Source organism: Lactuca saligna, chromosome 6, assembly GCF_052625555.1.
Source record: "Lactuca saligna cultivar CGN05327 chromosome 6, ASM5262555v1, whole genome shotgun sequence".
NCBI lineage: Eukaryota > Viridiplantae > Streptophyta > Magnoliopsida > Asterales > Asteraceae > Lactuca > Lactuca saligna.
Window position 1 is genome coordinate 100,934,714 of NC_136422.1, and position 23,355 is coordinate 100,958,068.

At 28.9% G+C, this 23,355-nt stretch overlaps 1 protein-coding gene across 1 annotated transcript; it reads right to left on the minus strand.

Annotated features, from left to right (window-relative positions):
• Window positions 1–21,982: 21,982 nt before the first annotated feature.
• Window positions 21,983–22,324, minus strand: LOC145002802 (putative mitochondrial protein AtMg00860). The gene has a single exon (XM_078961996.1). The coding sequence runs from the start codon at window positions 22,322–22,324 to the stop codon at window positions 21,983–21,985; it is 342 nt and encodes a 113-aa protein (XP_078818122.1).
• Window positions 22,325–23,355: the final 1,031 nt, after the last annotated feature.

The following is a 23,355-nucleotide window of genomic DNA, read 5'->3' on the forward strand; positions in this document are numbered from 1 at the left end:
TGTAGAGTGAGATGAAGACCTATTGTGTAGATTCCATTTTGGGGTGAAGGCTTGAATCACTTCATCTTTGGGGTTTTGAATACCTCAAACCCCTCTTGCAAGTTTGTGTTATAGATCTGGACCCTTCTAGGTCCAGAGAGTCGAGAATATGAGGCTTTAGTAGAGTAGACCTTGGGGTTTGAAGTTAGGAATCTAGACCCTTCTAAGTCCAGAGAGCCGAAAATATGAAGCTTTAGTAGAGTAAACCTTGGGGTTTGAAGTTAGGAAGCATTTATGGGATTTTTTATGGTATATATAGTTACTTTCATCTTACACATAGATATGAAGTATTTTATATAAATTACGTGCTATGTGTGCATATTATTTGAATACTTGTTGTCTATGCTAGATGAACGATTTTACACATGTTTTAAAAGATTTAAACGGTATATTTATTTTATATCTACAAATATGTTGCGGATGAAAGATGGGTAGATGAAATAGTTGGTGTGTGATGAAATAAAATGATGAGAGATAGGTGATGATAGAAAGATGATGATAATTAGGTAAATAGATGATGATGAATAGGTGATGTAGGATGAAGGGAGATACCATAACCCTAACCGGCAATGTGGCGATGTAGTCATCTACCAGAGTATAGATGGTGACCACGGACTATTCTAGACAACCTAGTGGAAACACCAGCAGACCCATAACCTGTGGGTGATGAATTACGAGTTCATGCGTTGTTGTAACTACGTATTCATGCGATGATACTCTAACCCCTTACTATGAATTACGAGTTCAGACGATGTTGTAACTACGTATTCATGGGATGTCACAAATTCCGCATGCCAAACCAATGGTCATAATTCACATCAGTGAGAATGGTTCATTTTTTTAAAACCAAAATCAGATTGTAAATTTTAATTTTTTATTTTGGAAAATGTCAAACCATTGGTTTTTTACTTCGGTTTCGGTTTTTTGTTTTTTTTTTTTTAAATATATTTTCAGGGTTTTGTTTTGTTTACATTTAGTCGTTGAACTTTTTAGTCATTAAACATAATACAAGAGGAAGTTTGTTCACATTTAGTCATTGAACGTTTTAGAGGGAAACGAACTTTCGATTTTGTTCATATTTAATCACTAAACTTTTTTTCGTTATCTATTTGCCACTAAACTATTGAAACTGCTCACATTTTACCCTTATGACCGGTAACAGCCGGTCATAAGGGTAAAATGTGAACAGTTTCAATACTTCAATGGTAAGTAGATAACAAAAAAAAGTTTATTGACTAAATGTGAAAAATATCGAAAGTTCGTTACCCTTTCAAGTTATTATCCCTTTTGAAAATGTTTAAGTTTCCTTTAGTTTTTCCGAGAAAGTTACGAATCCAAGAAAATCCCATATTTTCTTAAAAGTAGTGTTTAGTTAACTGTTTTCTTACACAATTCTGGTTATGTATAATTATTATCCCAGGAAAATCCTATATTTTCCTAAAAGTAAAGTTTTAGTTAAGAATCACATTGTATAGTTTTGTACATAGAGTTATTTACTGAAAATCATGGGATTACTATCCCGCACTAGATATACGATAGCCTTAATACATGGAAATTAAAGATAGATATAGATTGAAAGCCATGGGACTATCATTCCGTACTAGATATAAGATAATTTGCTATACACAAAACTATAGATAGATATAGATCAAAAACCATGGGATTATCATCCCGTACTAGATATAGATTGAAAACCATCGGATTATTATCCCGTACTAGATATAGATTGAAAACCATGGGACTATCATCCCTACTAGATATATAAGACACAAAACCATGGGATTACCATGCCGTACTAGATATAGATTGAAAACCATGGGATTATCATCCCGTACTAGATATAGATTGAAAACCATGGGACTATCATCCCGTACTAGATATATAAGACACAAAACCATGGGATTACCATCCCGTTCTATATATAGTTGAAAACCATGGAACTATCATCCCGTACTAGATATATAAGACATAAAACCATGGGATTACCATCCCATACTAGATATAGTTGAAAACCATGGGACTATCATCCCGTACTAGATATATAATACACAAAACCATGGGATTACCATCTCGTACTAGAAATAAGAACTATAGATAGAAAGTATGTATGAAATTCAATCTGTGAATAAACGTATATTAATACGTATTGTGAGCCAGGTAACCATGCTGATACAACAACGAGACCTCCTTGACGTTTGTCAGACATCGAAACGATATCCAGAATTTGTCACCCCAGGCGTGACAACCTAACTGTAGCTAGCAGTTAAGGTGTGGGATTATCAGTCCCGAATACATCTCCACAAATTCCACGCTCTCCTTCCAGGAGACTCTAGTTACACTTCCGGGGAGGATTTACTAATAATAAATGATAACGAACCTCACAAGCGAGTATTATATTATTCACGATGTTCTTGGACGTTATCAAACGTACTAATTGTTTAGAAACATAATACAATGCAAACAGTTTAATACAATGAAATGATCTGGCAATATATTCTAAATTAAATAGAGATAAACTGAATCAGACATAGTTTATCTATTAACTTTATGTAAGTCTATATTCGTAAAACGCGAACTAAAGATCCCAAATTATTCCCATAATATTTTAATTGGTTTGATTGTTTCCTTTACTGAAATCCACGTAGTTATAGTCGAGAAAACATCCCTTATGCTCAACATAATACATAAGGGGTAAAGATATCTAAATGTTAGCCAGATATTTATAGAAATATATCAGTTTTAGGTTTTTGAAAACATTTGTAGTTTTGCTTGTATTCCCCCCTGAAAACATTGAAAAACACGGAAAAAGGGTAGGGGTATGAACTCACTAATCTCGGAATGTGTCGGTTTGGATGCTAAATGTCAGCTCAAGGCTTGGAAATGTGCGTGGTTCCTATGAAATGTGAAATGATACACATTTGTATCTAATTATACCTTAATTCACTAATTAGATATGATTATTTATTCTAGGACGCGAAAACACCTCAAATCAAGCGTTTGGAGTGACGCGGGTGACATCTAGGGACGTATATGGCTTGGATATTGTGTTTACTCTTCAAGAGTAAAATTCTTATGGAATTTACGGCCCTAATACCATGTCCATATGAGTTCACAGCCGTGAACTCATGGATGATGGCTTTTAAGGTGCTAAATGGTCAAACATCACTTGGGGAAATTAGCTAGTATCAAATCCAAGGCATAGGAATGGATTTAACCCACATATGGACCACTTAATGGATTTTACGGCAGTAAACTAGGATTTTACATCCGTAAACTCCCCCACACACATTCCTTATGTGTTTTGGTGGTGCTAGGACAATCACATGTGATTTAGATAATTTTTACAAGCCTTAGAATGAATTTAGGGCACCATTTGACTAGATTATGTGAGTTTACGGCCCTGGAACCCATCCTTGGGGGGTTATGGCCGTGAACTCTCAAAAGGAGGGTTTTCATCATGTTTAAGGTCTCCAAATCAATAGTGGTTGGTTCTAGGATTTATTTCAAGGCTAATGGTGTGTTTAAATGTCTTTTAAACACTTGTTTTTGACTTTACTCTTCATGAATGATGAGTTTACGGACCAAGCATGTTCTTGGGCAGTAAACTCATGTTTACTCCTCAAAAATCATGTTTAGGGTGTTCTAAGTCCGAATTGGTAAGCCATAAAGTCATTTCTAAGTCCTAAAGTTGGTTTGGAGGGGTTTTAAGGCTCAAAACCCCACTTTTTATGTGTTTATGGCCCAAGCATGCTCCATGGCCGTAAACTCATGAATGAGGTCCTTTTTCATAGATTAAACTCGGATTTGAAGGCTAATGAGGTTGAACAACAAGTTAGGGAAGTTACCTTGAAGATTTGAAGCCTTAATTTGATGTTTTTGGACTTAGATCTTTGGTTTGAGGAGAGAGGTTAGAGAGAGAGAGAGTAGTGAGAGAGGGAAAAAGCTTCAAATGGAAGCTTAATCTCCTTTAAATAGGTCCTAAGTTCGGGACACGGTGGAATTCTACCTGATACCGACGTTAAACGGGGCTTTTGGTCGCACCCGATTAAGATGTCGTAACCCGATATGGTTGAAACTAAAATGTTTCCGATTACTAATATGGATTGTTAAAATGAGTTCTAAACATGTTTAGACATCCATTAAGTTAGAATAGAAACGTCAAAAATAATGACTCAATTTAAAACTTAAACGGAAACAATTCGAAAGAGACGAATTTTATGGACGGAAACAGGTTATGACGATGGAGCAAACTTCGGGTTTTTACAGGTTCCTTAAAATTTATGTCGGCCAAAGGAACCCCTGGTCGTGTTGTCAAACCCATTCCTTAAATGGTTCGACGGGGAGATTATTCTCCTTGATAATCTTAGACTAAGATTTATGAGAATCGATAGGAATAGATATGTAGGAACATAAACATAAATGGATATACAATGGTAAACGGTTGGTTTTGCAGGTCTGATAATTAAGGAATATTATCATATCAATATCATAGGATTGAAATCCCTATGTATCTCACCAGTTTTCTTTAACCAAAGTCATTCAATATATATGCATCATATGTGTCAAGACTTAAGCTACTGGAACATGATTAACGTGTTGAATGATTGAGAGACAACTTACAATAGTATTCAGGACAATCGGGTCATTACGTTATAACTTATGTATATATATTGATTAAGACATCCTTAGGGTATTAACATTTTGGAAACAAGCATTTGTAATCAAAATGGTCTCTTTTTTTATTTGGATTTTTCGAAAATATAAACAAATGATTTTTAAAGCATAAAGAAATGTTTTAATTGTTTTTGAAAATTAGAGGATGTCATAGATTGTTATGTTTAGTATTTCGCAGTGTTATGTTTAAGTCATTATGTGACAACTTTCACAGTCTTTAGCATTTATCTTTTACGTGTCCATGTGAAATGGATATTTGGTTTCAAATGTTTTGGTTTCATAGTTATTTTTCTAGGCTTCGGAACTTTAGTGAATTTATTTTAATAGGTTGTCTTAACATGTGAGTCATGACCTCAGTGCTCATTTCCTAACTGACTCCCTTATTACCACCTATATAAGTGATGTTAGTTGGAGAGAGAGATACTATCTTTTGAGAGAGGTTCGTATATCATTGTAATCAAGCTTCTTTTTACTCTCTAATGAAAATTCAAATGTTATTTACCTTGATGTATTTGTTCAATTTCCTTTTAGCAATCATAATTTATATTTTTAGGATCTCATCGATCCTACAAATTCACGGATCTCCTCATCACTCAGGTTTGATCTTTGTGGATCACTAGCGCCCAAACATGAACCTCTGGTCATTACCATAATTAGAATATACTAAAGTTATGGGTCAACATCAGGTCATAACACTCATATACACTATACACTCACCTTTTAGTTCCTTAGTAGCCTTAAGACTCCTTCCAATTCTCATACAAATCATGTGCTTTTAGTAGTGTATGCCCATACTACTTTCCACGTCTATTCGTAGTTGACTCAGAATTCCTCCCAAGTTCGTAAGTCAATATATTAAACTGCACCTAGCTATACTAATACACACACTCACATACCTACTTCGAAGAGCCAAAACTAACTTCCTAGATACTCCTTCTAGGATTCTCCTGGATCACGCTCCCATACTGCTAAAAATCTCTGCCTACACTATTGGTCGCTTCATGTACACAAGCATTAATTACCCCATGATCAAATAGACGGTCGATAAAATGATTATACCCTAAGTCCAATACCAAACAAGGAACATGATCAAATTAACGAAACAGTCCTTATTTTTATTTTAACAGAAAATGACAGATTATTGTGAAAAAATAGTTAATTGATATTTTTTGTTAAAAAACTTATGATTTATCAAACATTTTCCCAAAATAATGAGATTTTTCTACATAAAACTCATTCTTATAACCTTACATGCATCAAAACCAATCTGTGAACATTTTTAAAATTGAATTTGTAAATAAAGCTAATTTGTAAAAAATAAATTTTTTAAACATGTACATGTCAAAATCATGTTAGGTCTTAAGGCTTGTGGCTAAAAAAGATGGACATATACATGTCAAGCTCATTATAAAAATAGATTTAGTGAATACACAAAGTTACGTATAGTAGTATTCATGTAACACATGCGTATTATATCTCAGAATAGTATAAATAAAATCATCAAAAAAGATAAGAGCATGTATCCATGCGAAATATCTTACATCAACAAGTTGCAGATACTCCATTTCACTTCCAACGGTGTTCGAATAATTGATGGTCATAATAGAGTTTTTATTTTTTCTGTCAGTCTCTCAGTTACTAGATTAGGTCCTTCAATTGAAACTTGTAGGAAAAATAAGATTTATAAAAAAAATTATACCTAAAATGCATTATAAGAAAATAAAATAAAATTTTATCTCTATGAAACCAAATCGTAAAAAAAAACATAAAATTAAATTTTCAGAAGTAAAAAGTTAACCTTTAATTTTTCGTTATTAATTAATAATCACTTGTAAAATTTGAAATAGAAGGACCATTACGTTAATAGAAGAAATGGGTATAGCATGATACAACCAATCCAATCCTCATACGGATGGATCAGAGGATCAATAAATAGCTCCTCACATGGAGGGATCGGAGGATCGATAAGTGGCTCCAAATGCCGTACATTCCGGAAAGCATTCGAATAATCGAGTTGAGCGTCGATTGTTTTTGTGTTGGGCGATGATTGAATTGAAGTTGGATATATATATATATATATATATATATATATATATATATATATATATATATATATATATATATATATATATATATATATATATATATATATATATATATATATATATATATATATATAACCTTTGTATTTTTAATTTTTGATAATTGCTTCTAAATGATATAACCTTTTATAAAAATATATTCATTTTTAGATATATTCACTTTACCCTATATATATATATATATATATATATATATATATATATATATATATATATATATATATATATATATATATATATATATATATATATATATATATATGTTAAGTTTCATTTGAGACCATTCTAATTTTGTGAGACCGTGAGACCAAATCTAAAAATAATTTTAAAATGCAAAATAAATGGAAAAATCTAAAAATTCTTTTTTTAATTATTATTTTCGGAACTTGAATTAACTAAAAAAATATAAAAAAAATATAGAAAATTCCATTTTTTTTTTTGAAAAATACGTGAAATATTCTAAATAGAATATTCTAAATATAATATTACACTGACATATTCTAAAAAATAATTTTAAAATGCAAAATAAATGGAAAAATCTAAAAATTCTTTTTTTAAATATTATTTTCCGAACATGAATTAACTAAAAAAAATAAAAATAAAAAAAATTCTATTTTTTTTTTAAAAATACGTGAAATATTCTAAATAGAATATTACACTGTATATATTCTAAAAATAATTTTAAATTGCAAAATAAATGGAAAAAACAAAAACTTCTTTTTTTAAATACTATTTTCAGAACATTAATTAACTAAAAAAAAAATAAAAAAAATAAATGCGTCTCACGGTCTCACAAAATATAGGTGGTCTCAAATGAACCTAACCCTATATAAATATATATATATATATATATATATATATGTTCAGGTTCATTTTACACCATTCTAATTTTGTGAGACCGTGAGACCAAATCTAAAATGATTTTAAAATGCAAAATAAATGGAAAAATCCAAAAATTCTTTTTTTAAATATTATTTTCGGAACATGAATTAACTAAAAAAAATTAAAAAAAATAAAATAAAAAAATCCGTTTTTTTTTTTTAAATAAGTGAAATATTCTAATAGAATATTACACTGACATATTCTAAAAAATAATTTTAAAATGCAGAATAAATTGAAAAATCTAAAAATTCTTTTTTTAAATATTATTTTCGAAACTTGAATTAACTAAAAAATAAAAATAAAAATAAAAATAAATTCCATTTTTTTTTTGAAAAATACGTGAAATATTTTAATAGAATATTACACTGACATATTCTAAAAAATAATTTTAAAATGCAAAATAAATGGAAAAATCAAAAAGTTCTTTTTTTAAATATTATTTTCGGAACTTGAATTAACTAAAAAAAATATAAAAAAAATATAGAAAATTCCGGTTTGTTTTTTTTTGAAAAATACGTGAAATATTCTAAATAGAATATTCTAAATAGAATATTACACTGACATATTCTAAAAAATAATTTTAAAATACAAAATAAACGGAAAAATCTAAAAATTCTTTTTTTAAATATTATTTTCCGAACTTGAATTAACTAAAAAAATAATAATAAAAAAAATTCTATTTTTTTAAAAATACGTGAAATATTCTAAATAGAATATTACACTGTACATATTCTAAAAATAATTTTAAAATGCAAAATAAATGGAAAAATCAAAAAATTCTTTTTTTAAATACTATTTTCGGAACATTAATTAACTAAAAAAAATAAAATAAAATAAACAAAATGCGTCTCACGGTCTCACAAAATATAGGTGGTCTCAAATGAACCTAACCCTATATATGTATATATATATATATATATATATATATATATATATATATATATATATATATATATATATATATATATATATATATATATATATATATATATATATGTATGTATGTATGTTCAGGTTCATTTGAGACCATTCTAATTTTGTGAGACCGTGAGACCAAATCTAAAATAATTTTAAAACGCAAAATAAATGGAAAAATCCAAAAATTCTTTTTTAAATATTATTTTCGGAACATGAATTAACTAAAAAAATATAAAAAAAATATAGAAAATTCCGTTTTTTTTTTTTTTGAAAAATACGTGAAATATTCTAAATAGAATATTCTAAATAGAATATATTACACTGACATATTCTAAAAAATAATTTTAAAATGCAAAATAAATGGAAAAATCTAAAAATTCTTTTTTTAAATAATATTTTCCGAACATGAATTAACTAAAAAAAATAATAATAAAAAAAATTCTATTTTTTTTTAAAAATACGTGAAATATTCTAAATAGAATATTACACTGTACATATTCTAAAAATAATTTTAAATTGCAAAATAAATGGAAAAAACAAAAACTTCTTTTTTTAAATACTATTTTCGGAACATTAATTAACTAAAAAAAATAAAATAAAATAAAATAAATGCGTCTCACGGTCTCACAAAATATAGGTGGTCTCAAATGAACCTAACCCTATATGTATATATATATATATATATATATATATATATATATATATATATATATATATATATATATATATATATATATATATATATATATATATATATATATATATATATATATATATATATATATATATGTTCAGGTTCATTTTAGACCATTCTAATTTTGTGAGACCGTGAGACCAAATCTAAAATAATTTTAAAATGCAAAATAAATAGAAAAATCCAAAAATTCTTTTTTTAAATATTATTTTCGGAACATGAATTAACTAAAAAAAATTAAAAAAAATAAAATAAAAAAATCTGTTTTTTTTTTAAATAAGTGAAATATTCTAATAGAATATTACACTGACATATTCTAAAAAATAATTTTAAAATGCAGAATAAATTGAAAAATCTAAAAATTCTTTTTTTAAATATTATTTTCGAAACTTGAATTAACTAAAAAATAAAAATAAAATAAAAATAAATTCCATTTTTTTTTGAAAAATACGTGAAATATTTTAATAGAATATTACACTGACATATTCTAAAAAATAATTTTAAAATGCAAAATAAATGGAAAAATCAAAAAGTTCTTTTTTTAAATATTATTTTCGGAACTTGAATTAACTAAAAAAAATATAAAAAAAATTTAGAAAATTCCGGTTTGTTTTTTTTTTGAAAAATACGTGAAATATTCTAAATAGAATATTACACTAACATATTCTAAAAAATAATTTTAAAATACAAAATAAATGGAAAAATCTAAAAATTCTTTTTTTAAATATTATTTTCCGAACTTGAATTAACTAAAATAATAATAATAAAAAAAATTCTATTTTTTTTTTAAAAATACGTGAAATATTCTAAATAGAATATATACTGTACATATTCTAAAAATAATTTTAAAATGCAAAATAAATGGAAAAATCAAAAAATTCTTTTTTTAAATACTATTTTCGGAACATTAATTAACTAAAAAAAATAAAATAAAATAAACAAAATGCGTCTCACGGTTTCACAAAATATAGGTGGTCTCAAATGAACCTAACCCTATATATATATATATATATATATATATATATATATATATATATATATATATATATATATATATATATATATGTATGTTCAGGTTCATTTGAGACCATTCTAATTTTGTGAGACCGTGAGACCAAATCTAAAATAATTTTAAAATGCAAAATAAATGGAAAAATCCAAAAATTCCTTTTTAAATATTATTTTCGGAACATGAATTAACTACAAAAATATAAAAAAAATATAGAAAATTCCATTTTTTTTTTTTGAAAAATACGTGAAATATTCTAAATAGAATATTACACTGACATATTCTAAAAAATAATTTTAAAATGCAAAATAAATGGAAAAATCTAAAAATTCTTTTTTTAAATATTATTTTCCAAACATGAATTAACTAAAAAAAATAATAATAAAAAAAATTCTATTTTTTTTTTAAAAATACGTGAAATATTCTAAATAGAATATTACACTGTACATATTCTAAAAATAATTTTAAATTGCAAAATAAATGGAAAAAACAAAAACTTCTTTTTTTAAATACTATTTTCGGAACATTAATTAACTAAAAAAAATAAAATAAAATAAAATAAATGCGTCTCACGGTCTCACAAAATATAGGTGGTCTCAAATGAACCTAACCCTATATAAATATATATATATATATATATATATATATATATATATATATATATATATATATATATATATATATATATATATATATATATATATATATATATATATATATATATGTTCAGGTTAATTTTAGACCATTCTAATTTTGTGAGACCGTGAGACCAAATCTAAAATAATTTTAAAATGCAAAATAAATGGAAAAATCCAAAAATTCTTTTTTTAAATATTATTTTCGGAACATGAATTAACTAAAAAAACATTAAAAAAAATAAAATAAAAAAATCCGTTTTTTTTTTTTTAAATAAGTGAAATATTCTAATAGAATATTACACTGACATATTCTAAAAAATAATTTTTAAATGCAGAATAAATTGAAAAATCTAAAAATTCTTTTTTTAAATATTATTTTCGAAACTTGAATTAACTAAAAAATAAAAATAAAGTAAAAATAAATTCCATTTTTTTTTTTGAAAAATACGTGAAATATTTTAATAGAATATTACACTGACATATTCTAAAAAATAATTTTAAAATGCAAAATAAATGGAAAAATCGAAAAGTTCTTTTTTTAAATATTATTTTCGGAACTTGAATTAACTAAAAAAAATATAAAAAAAATATAGAAAATTCCGGTTTGTTTTTTTTTGAAAAATACGTGAAATATTCTAAATAGAATATTCTAAATAGAATATTACACTGACATATTCTAAAAAATAATTTTAAAATACAAAATAAATGGAAAAATCTAAAAATTCTTTTTTTAAATATTATTTTCCGAACTTGAATTAACTAAAAAAATAATAATAAAAAAAATTCTATTTTTTTTTTAAAAATACGTGAAATATTCTAAATAGAATATTACACTGTACATATTCTAAAAATAATTTTAAAATGCAAAATAAATGGAAAAATCAAAAATTCTTTTTTTAAATACTATTTTCGGAACATTAATTAACTAAAAAAAATAAAATAAAATAAACAAAATACGTCTCACGGTCTCACAAAATATAGGTGGTCTCAAATGAACCTAACCCTATATATATATATATATATATATATATATATATATATATATATATATATATATATATATATATATATATATATATATGTTCAGGTTCATTTGAGACCATTCTAATTTTGTGAGACCGTGAGACCAAATCTAAAATAATTTTAAAATGCAAAATAAATGGAAAAATCCAAAAATTCCTTTTTAAATATTATTTTCGGAACATGAATTAACTAAAAAAAATTTAAAAAAATAAAATAAAAAAATCTATTTTTTTTTAAATAAGTGAAATATTCTAATAGAATATTACACTGACATATTCTAAAAAATAATTTTAAAATGCAGAATAAATTGAAAAATCTAAAAATTCTTTTTTTAAATATTATTTTCGAAACTTGAATTAACTAAAAATTAAAAATAAAATAAAAATAAATTCCATTTTTTTTTTAAAAAATACGTGAAATATTTTAATAGAATATTACATTGACATATTCTAAAAAATAATTTTAAAATGCAAAATAAATGGAAAAATCAAAAAATTCTTTTTTTTAAATATTATTTTCGGAACTTGAATTAACTAAAAAAATTAAAAAAAATTAAAAAAATTAAAAAAATAATTATATATATATAGGGTTAGGTTCATGTGAGATGGCCTAATTTTGTGAGACCGTGAGACGTATTTTTTAATTTTATTATTTTTTTCTATTTTTTTCTATTTTTTTAGTCAATTCAAGTTCCGAAACTAATATTTAAAAAAAGAATTTTTGGTGTTTTCCATTTATTTTGCATTTTAAAATTATTTTTTATAATATGTACAACGTAATATTCTATTAAAATATTTCACGTATTTTTCAAAAAAAATGGAATTTTTTTGTTATTTTTTTTAGTTAATTGAAGTTCCGAAAATAATATTTAAAAAAGGAGTTGTTAGATTTTTCCATTTATTTTTCATTTTAAAATTATTTTTTAGAATATGTTAGTGTAATATTCTATTAGAATATTTTATGTGTTTTAAAAAAAAACGGGATTTTTTTTATTTTATTTTATTTATTATTTATTTTTTTTATTATTATTTTTTTTAGTTAATCAAGTTACGAAAATAATATTTAGAAAAAGAATTTTTGGATTTTTCTATTTATTTTGTATTTTAAAATTATTTATAAATTTGATATCATGGTCTCACAAAATTAAAATAATGTCAAATGAACTTGAACTTTTATATATATATATATATATATATATATATATATATATATATATATATATATATATATATATATATATATATATATATATATAAAGAGAGAGAGAGAGACTTATTTGAATTACTAATTCGAGAAGATACAAACATTTATATGGATAAGCAAAATGGCATTATTGCAATCAATGATTCCAAAAATATAAAGTATGAAATGGCCATTAATAAAGTACAAAGATTAGACAAAAAAGAAAGCAAAAGTTAAAAGAAGACACTTATGGTGTCTAATCCAACCTTATGATAATGAGCGGCTCATGTGGCTTGATTATGACTATTGTTGTCCTATTATATTCTAATAATTGAGATAACAATTGCAATTAGGTCATTATTTTTTATATAACTGTTATTATCTTTAATGTTATCAACTATATCTACTAATATATAACTAGCAAAGCACAATTTATAATAAAGCATATAAAAATTTAAAAAAAAAAAAAAAATCTCACACTATGTTTTAAAATAAAACATTTAAACATAATATTTTTATACACCGAAATAGAAATATAAAAAATGTAAAATACTAATTATATAAACAAAATTTCTTTTGTAAAAATGAGTTTATAATAAAAATTGTAAAAGATTAAAATGAAACTATTAAATTTTTTTGAAGAATTATTAAGTTTGAAAAGAATAACACACATAGTTGGAAAAAAGAATTATAAAAAGTATTTGGGTCAACTATGTAACGTCATAAATTTTGATTTTTTTAAAGTCTAAATAAACCATCATTTTTCTTAAAGATGAAGTACCTAAAATGAAAACCACATCTTGATCATGAAGTGACCCGCAACAACTAAAAATTTGAAAGTGTTTTTATATGAAGCTTTTGTTTATGTAGGTGTGAAGGGTGGAGTTGTGTTTATGTAAAGGATTGGGTGAGGAGACTATACGAAGTGAGAAGAGCTTTTGTCCTATTCTACACCGAATAAGAAAGTACATATATGTTTTATTAGTAGATATCTTTCGGAAAATCTAGTATGTTGTGGTATCGGAGACATGGTCGTGTAAACGACATACCTTAACTATGTCTGGTCATTAGATTTTACTTTTCTTATCAAGAAATAGAGGGTTTTATTGTATCTTTGAAAGTGTGTATGGAAGTATTCAAATCTATTTTATAATCGAAACTTATCTGAATACAAGCATGTTTATCCATTTATGCTCTTGGTGTTTATCGCTTATTAATTTCAAGCTTCCAAGCAAGCTTGGTTAAGATTCGATAAAGTATTTATTTACTTGGGTTATTTTTTTTAGCTTATGTTGTTCTTATATCTCTGTATAACCTATTTTTATTTTCATATTTTAATTATTGTTCAGCTACTTAAAGATCCACAAGATTAACTTATTTTGCAACATAATCTTTTTTCAAGTTCTTCTCTCAAAAATTGGTATTAGAGTCATAGTCGTTGCTTTTTAATTTTTCAGAAAATTTGATGAAATTCTTTTAGAAAAATCTCTGATTTAAAATGCATTCTATACCACTTTCGTCGTTTTTTTTCTAAATTTACCAAAATATTACAAAAGTTTACTCTTTAAAGATATCAAACAATGTTGGAGGTTCTAATCGGACTCCAATACTTGTTACTAGTAAATATCATCCTTCTTGAAGAATGTAAATGTATTAAAAAGGGCTTGGTAAAGATGTTTGGAGACCTGTGGAGGAAGGACCTCACGTTCCAGATCTCACACATATAAATGATGAAAATTAAATCATACTTGATGGTGTAGCCACCATGTCTAGAGCCACTGTTAATAATATCGAGAAAATAGAAAAAGATGAGATCGATTTTCATGAAATATCTTGTGGTGTTCTACCTAATAATTATCATCTTATCATCAACTCTCAATCTAGGAAAGAAATTTTGGACATACTCAAGAATTGGTACGAGGGAACACAACAAGCACTTGACAAGAAGTTGGCTACTACATTAAACGACTTCGAAAACTTCAAATCTCTTCTAGGATAAAGTCTTAACGATTCCCTCAAAAGATTAAATCGAATCGTCACTAAACTCTCAAATGCAGGTACCGCAGTTATCATGAAACTATTCTTCAGTTTCTGAATGGTCTAGGAAGATAGTCGACAATGACAAAGATGATTGTTCATGGTGATAGAAAGATCAAAACTCTTTCTTTTTACAAACTATATGGTGAACTTCAAGCTTAAGAATCCACATTCACAAAAGACTACATGGATCTTGGTGGACGACTAACCTTGGTTGCTCATTACACCGATGAATGTTTGTATCAATCTTCACATGACTATTCTCCACAAACATATGAAAAAGACATGGAATTAGATGATGGAGAAGTCTTTTATAATACTCTAGCCCTTGTACATCAACAGTTCAAACGACTCCATCCTCCAACTTACTAAAAAAATCAACAATTCACACAACCTCACTTGAACGTGAAATACAACCCACCTCATCACTTCACTCACCCTTGATAGATACCAATTGTAGTAACTTTTTCACCAATTTTAGTGTCACATCCTTCTTCCATGACAATGGTTGTCCCTAAAATCTCAGTCAAAAGAATGGTATAGTCACATCCTTTTATAACTTAGTCAAAGGTTGTTAAGAATTCAAATCTCTATTGAGTTAAGAATTCCAAGAACAACCTCGCATCAGAAGCTAAGAGCACACAGACCACAACAACACCTTAAATTTCATATTCTTATCACAAATTTATTAGAAAATCTTTGTATGTTGTGGCGCGCTGGAAACAAGGTTGGGTTCCCAAATTACCTGAATGAACTTTGTAGGCAATGTACATGGAAGATCATGAAATTAAATGGTTGATTGCTAGTGTTTATTCCTTACACATGATTCGAAGGTTAGAATACCTTTGTAACTATAGGGCATGTAGAAGTGGTGCACATGTAACTTTTGGTAAAGATTCAAATGGTATAATACGAGGCTATGATGTTCTTACAAATGGTAATTTCTCAATTCAAAAGGTTGCCTATGTAAAAGGTCTGAAACACAAATTGATAAGTGGTGGGTAACTCTATAAAGTTGGTTATTGCATTTAATTTATTGATGAATACAACTAGATCATCACAAAAATAGACTCAAAGATGTTTAATCAAATATAAAGTTGCATGAACGATGTTTCCTTGGATATCTCTCTATTCATCGAAAAAATCAAATTGTATTTTCTATTAAAAATACTTTCTGAGCTTTATTGTCTATGAAATCGAAAACTTGGTCATCTCAACTTCTAGTGTATAAATAACCTGGTTATTGATGAGATGGTGCGGGGATTGCCTTTCTTCAAATTTGACAACCACACCTTATGCCCTACTTGTGAATGTGGAAAACAAATGATGGGAAGTCATTCGCTAATCCTAGACTCCTCAATTATTGATCCCTTCGAACTACTTTATATCGACCTCTGCGATCCATCAACCTTCGTAAGCCTTCCCCAAAAAAAGAATATCATAGTCATCATTGATGAATAAACCCCTTCATACGATTTTTAATTTTAAGAAAGAAATCAGAGATACTGCAGACATTAATAAACTTCATCAAGGAAATTGAGCTACATGTCAAGCTCCTAATCATAAAAATACGAAGTGATAATGGAACTAAGTTCACAAATCGACTCTTGATAAAGGACCAGAGTTTACTAAGCCACACTTAAATGACTTCCTACTATCCAAAGGTATCAATCATAACTTCTCGACATCCTACACTGTACCACAATGGTGTGGTAGAAAGAAGAAATAAAACCCATGTAGAGGTTACGAGATCCATGCTCAACTTCACAATTTTTCCTCTTTACTTATAGGGTGAAGCCGTCTCAATAGTTTGCTTAGTTCATAACAGAAGCATCATCACCAAATGACTCAACAAAACCTCATATAAATGTTTGAAAATAGTAAAACTAATATTAGTTTCTTTCATACTGTTACACCCCCGAACCAGACGGCGGAAACATCTGGAGGGGAGTGACTTCATTGTGCAGTATCATAACAATTGAATATAAATGAAACATAGAAAATCCAAACATCATACATTGAGATAACAAACTTACATTGTTTACATGTTACATTTGTTCTTCAAATTACACAAAAGAGTCATAAGTAAATAACATTCCAAACAACAGAAAATCAGTCCTCAGTCTGTGTTCCTTTAAACTGCTGACTGATTTCTTGAACATACAAGTCGTTTGAAAAGCGTCAACAAAAAATATGTTAGTGAGTTCATAAGCATTTTCATATAACACTTTCTGATAGTTTAGAAATCCAGAAAATTCCAGTGTTTTCTTATCAAAACAATTGTAAGTCTTATTTTTTATCTAGTATATTTGACTGTGCGTACTTTAGTTTATCGTCTTTCGAAATTATGAAACGTTTACTCCAGAAAATCTTGTATTTTCTTGTATAAAATAATAGTGAGTTCGGTTTCCAGTTGAGTATAGTTACATGGGTGTGTTTTAGTCTATCATTTTCGAAATCGTATAAAATCGTTTACACCAGAAATCCTATATTTTCTTGTATAAAATAATTGGAAGTTCGGTTTCCAATTAAGTATAGTTACATGTGTGTTTTAGTCTATCGTTTTCAAAATCGTATAAAATCATTTACTCCAGAATATCCTATATTTTCTTATATAAAATAATCGTGAGTTCCATTTCCAATTGAGTATCCTTGCATGCGTATGTGTTAGTTTATAGTTTTCAAAATTGTACACAATCGGTTTCCCCATAAAATTCTGTATTTTCTTATTTGTAAAATTCGTAGTATTAAGACTCAAATACTTGTTGGGTGAAAGGCGATCGTTGACATTCCGCGCAAGTTGAGTGGACAGTCAACACAACAAATACGGACCATCACTATCGTGCGTAGGGCAGTCGACACAATGTGCCAAAATTTATTTATGAAGTTTTTCCTTACATAATTTTCTAAACATATTCTAGTGAGCCGTTATATCCATATTAATATGAAGGAGACATGTGTTGGCGTTTCTCAGGTGCCCGCTTTTGTTTAGAGACATTTGTCACCCTAGACTGGCCGGTCTAGATGTAGTGAACAACGAAGGTGCGGGGTGTCAACCCTATATAGATCTATACACAAATTCTTGCTCTCTCTCTCCAGGAGACGTTGGTTATAACTCCTTACAGGAATTTAGACGTACACTAATATATTTATATTTAGGTACTTTTAAGACTCATCTTCACTAGAATACCAACTGGTTTTTGAGCAATCGATATGATCCATTATTAAATAAATAACATTACTTGTGCTAGTTTCTTGGTTTATCGTTTTCGTTGATTGAGGATAATCCACTTGGAATCATAATTATCAAATATGACCCAAAGTTATCCGCATTGGCAAAAATGGACCTTCCTTTTTATAAGGTATCAAATAAGGCTCATATTTGTCAAAAAAGGTGTCATAAGTAGCCAAAACTTGGTGAAATGTGCGAAAATGGCCTATTTCATCTAAAATGTTCATTTTAGACATACATTTGAGAAAATATTCAAAAAGGCTCTTGTTTATCCAAAGCTTTCATTTTTGGTCCATTAAAAGTTGAGATATTTCCAATAATTTCCCAAATTTATCATTTAGTCCAAAAATAGTCTTTATATATTCATGTGGCCGAAAATGGTCCCCAAAATATTATTAATATTCCAATGTAACCATTTTCAAAATATTATGTTCAACAACTTGTTTAAACACATTTTTGAAGCAAAACCTTTTGATTCTTGATTTAACCATGTATGATTTATTTTTAATCACAAAACATAAATTTCAAAACTTGAGGGTAGGTTTTAAACTTTTCAAAACATAGAGGATCAAATAACAAATAATCTAAATTAACATTTAATCACATAATTATCCATATTTGATTTATTTAATTATTTCTTGCAAAACAATTTACCAATTTAATTAAAATAATTTATAATTATCACATAAGGAAATTAAATATTTTATTAATTGATAAACATCTTCAATTAGATCAAGAATATAGTCATATATATCAAAAAATCGGATTTAGGTTGATCTAATATGATAAAGGCAAGTTTCCATAAGATAAATATCAAAAAATCCTGATTTTTGCTCTTCCTGGCGCTCGGACTCGCCGAGTACCCAATTGGACTCGCCGAATCAAGGCAACTCGCCGAGTCCACTATAGGACTCGTCGAGTTCAACACTCAGATCCATAAAATTCGAATTTTGCAAGCAAGAAACAAACAACGATGCATCAATTTAATAGAAACCAAACTAGGCTCTGATACCACTGATGGGTTTTAACCATATGAACATTCCTATGTGCAAATGCAAACCCTAATGCTTGGATCTAGGTTTCTCTAATTAAGCATGCATTGAATCCAAGACTTCTAATGGCTAATAAGGTATAAGAACAATACAAAATCAGAGTTAGAAGTTTACTTTGAAACACTTGTTTGATCTTCTTGTTCTTGGAGCTCTAGAGTCACAAATGTCATTCCTCTAATGGCTTACAAACACCAACTAGCAAGAAGGATGATTTGAGAAAGAGGAGAAAGGACAAAAATCGGCCAGGGTTCTTCCAAAGACACTGGTGCCGATTTCCCCACCCAAAGAGGTCTATTTATATTTGTAAGGCTCCTAGGGTTTCACCCTTAAACCCTAATTGGATAACTTTTACTCAAAGCAATCCAAATCCTTTCCAAGATATGCTCTTGGATGATTTGTGGCTTATCCCAAGCCCTAGAAATCGTCCAACCCTATCCATGAAGGATTTACAGCCCAAAGTGTAACAATCAAACAATTGACAGTTTATACCCTCTTATTTAATTAATCTCTTTAAGTCACCAAATTAATTCCTAATTAATTTATGACTTATATTAATCAAATAATATTATTATTATTCCTTATATTATTCTCATAATATATTAATAATATTTGTTCTCTCATAATAAATCACCCTATCAAGTTGCTATGGTGAAGGCAACCCAAAAGGACCATGCACAATCGGGTCAAATACTTGCCTAATATAGTTGCAGCCTTAGACACTATTCCAACAGCAAGGGTGTATAAACTCGTTTGGACAATCAACTACCTTCCTGTTAACTATTATAGGGACAGTTAGGAGATACATAACATTATTCTTATTACAAGGAATTACATCAGAGTCAATTCATTCATGAGTCTATACTATGCATTACATGTTACATGAATACGCTTACATGAATATGCTTACATGAATACCTTACATGAGTACCTTTACGTAGATACATTTACATGTATACACTTACATGGATACTTGTACCTCGATTCACTAGGATGATTTATTAGTACCTTCTGTGTAAATTGTCCTACCTACCCCAGTTCAACGGGATATCTAGACGGGACTAACCATTCCGAAACCCACCTATTAGCACCAGTGGTAGATGAACATCTATGGATGCCTACGGTTATTACTTATATTAGGGGTACCTTTACTGGACTAACGATTCCTTTGGCCTACTGTTCGCTACAGAGGTAAATGACCATCTACGGAGGCCTACAGTTAATACTTATACTAGGAGTACCTTTACGAGACTAACCCTTCCTTAAGCCTGCTGTAGCTATAGGGGAAAATTGAAGAATCTACAGATGTTCAATGGTTATACATGTTGCTATTCGCGATGTCTTATTAATCCTAGTACAAAAGGATAGCACTTACATAGTTATATTTTTCCTATTACCTTATTTTGTGATACATTCACATAAACGATGAGTCAGACTAGGTATTGTTAGTAATAGTAAAAAAGAAGGAAAAACCATCTTTGTTACAGCAAAACACACGAGTCATGGTAGAAGACTACTTACAAAACACACGAGTCTTGGTAGAAGACTACTTACATAATATTTAAGTCTTGGTAGAAGGATACTCATTATACTAATAGAAATCATAGGGATTTGCTAAAGTATTCAAACATTTTCAACTGTTTTCAAACAATTCATACTTATAAAATCTTTTTCCAAAGGTTTCTAAGTCATTACCTTACATCGTTTACAAATCAAAGACACATTAATACTTATGAATTCACCAGCTTTACGCTGATACTTTCTTTCAAAATAACTTGTATTCTCTGGTCACCAGTTAGACATGTACGATGGCCAGGTTTTGAGAAGACGGAGCACAGACAAGACTCATATTTTATTTTGATTACATATTTTGATGACTTATTACGATGAAAGAACACACGTGTATTAAAACTTTACTTTTAATGCATTGGATGATGTTGTTGCTTGTTTACTACTTTACACTGTTATGATACTTCACATGACGTCCTCCACCCTGGAACATTTCCGTTGTTCTTGGTTTTGGGGTGTGACAGAATCCCCCAAGTTTAGGGACCCAAATTTGTTTCATGAAATAATACGTTCCATCCTCCTAGAATTCGAAGTTCTTTTCCATTCCACGTAATGCTTCGCTTATTCTGTTTTCTATCTTCATGGCGTCAAACTGGGCTTCCTTGATTTGCGACGATAGATGGGATTTAATGGTTATCGAAAGAGTTTTCACAAGATGATTTGAATACTCTTTCTGACTCAAGGCGTCAGGTACCATGTTAGCCTTCCCTGGGTGGTACTTGATTTCGCACTCATAATCGTTTAGCAGCTCAACCCATCTTCATTGCCTTATGTTTAACTCTTCTTGATTTAAAATGTGTTGGAGACTCTTGTGGTCAGTGAAAATGGTGCACTTTGTACCATAAAGGTAGTGCTTCCAAATCTTCAAGGCGAAGACCACTACTCCCAATTCGAGATCATGGGTGGCATAATTCACCTCATGTGTCTTTAGCTGTCATGATGCATAAGCAATTACCTTCCCACGCTGCATGAGTACACAGCCTAACCCTTGATTTAAAGCATCACAGTAAACTACGATGTCCTCTGTTCCCTCTGGTAATGATAGTACCTGTGCACTACAGAGAGCTCGTTTCAGAGTTTGGAAGGCAACTTCTTGCTTCTCTTTCCATTCAAATGGCACACCTTTTTTTGTAAGCATGGTAAGTGGCTTTGTGGTCTTGGAGAAATTCCGAATGAACCTCCTATAATATCTTGCGAGACCTAAAAATTGACGAATCTCCATGGGTGTCGTTAGAATCGCCCATCCTTCAATGGCTTTGACCTTATAAGGATCCATATGTATCCCTTCTTGACTAACAACATGACCCAAAAAGTTCACACTACGGAGCCAGAACTCACACTTAGAGAGTTTTGTGTATAAATTTTCAGCTCGTAGGGTTTCCAAGATTTGTCGGAGATGTTGGCCATGCTCCTCTTCGGTTCGAGAATAGACTGGGATATTGTCGATGAAAACAATGACAAAATTTTCGAGGAATGGTTGGCAGATTCGATTCGTCAGGTCCATGAATGCAGCAGGGGAATTCGTTAGACCGAAGGGCATCACAACAAATTCTTAATGTCCGTAACCAGTTCGGAACGTGGTTTTTGGGATATCCGCTTCCCATACCTTGAGTTGGTGGTATCCGGATCGCAGATCTATCCTAGAGAAGTAACTTCCTCCTTGGAGTTGGTCAAATAGATCGTCGATTCGCGGAAGTGGATAGCGATTTTTATGGTGAGCTTGTTTAATTCCCTGTATTCAATACACATTCTAAAGGAACCGTCCTTTTTTCTTGACAAAGAGAACTGGAGCTCCCCAAGGTGAGAAGTTGGGTCAGATAAATCCTTTGTTTAAAAGCTCACTGAGTTGGCTGGACAACTCTTGAATTTCGGCAGGAGCCAATCTATAGGGTGATTTGGCCATGGGTGTAGCTTCTGGCACAAGGTCTATACGGAACTTGACTTGTCTTTCTGGGGGTATCCTGGAAGATCTTTGGGAAAGACATCTAGGAAATTGCAAGCCTCGGGGATGTCCCAAATATTGACCTCCTCCTTGGACTTATCCAGTATGTGAGACAAAAACATCAAGTCTTTCTTTCCTAGATAGTTATGTGCCTTAATGCATGAGATAAGATGAAGGTTCGCACTAGATTTGTCTCCATATATAATTAGGGTTTCGCGATTTGGGAGGTGAAGGCGAACAGCCTTCTTGTGACACACAATTTTAGCATGGTGAGGGCTTAACCAGTCCATGCCGATAATCACATCGAAACTCCGAATGTTTACAGGCATCAAGATTATTTGGAAGACGTGATGATTTAAGGTCAG

Bases quoted from the DNA above. Each gene is read 5' to 3' on its own strand.
- LOC145002802 (XM_078961996.1), bottom strand. From the start codon at position 22,324: ATGGATCCTTATAAGGTCAAAGCCATTGAAGGATGGGCGATTCTAACG.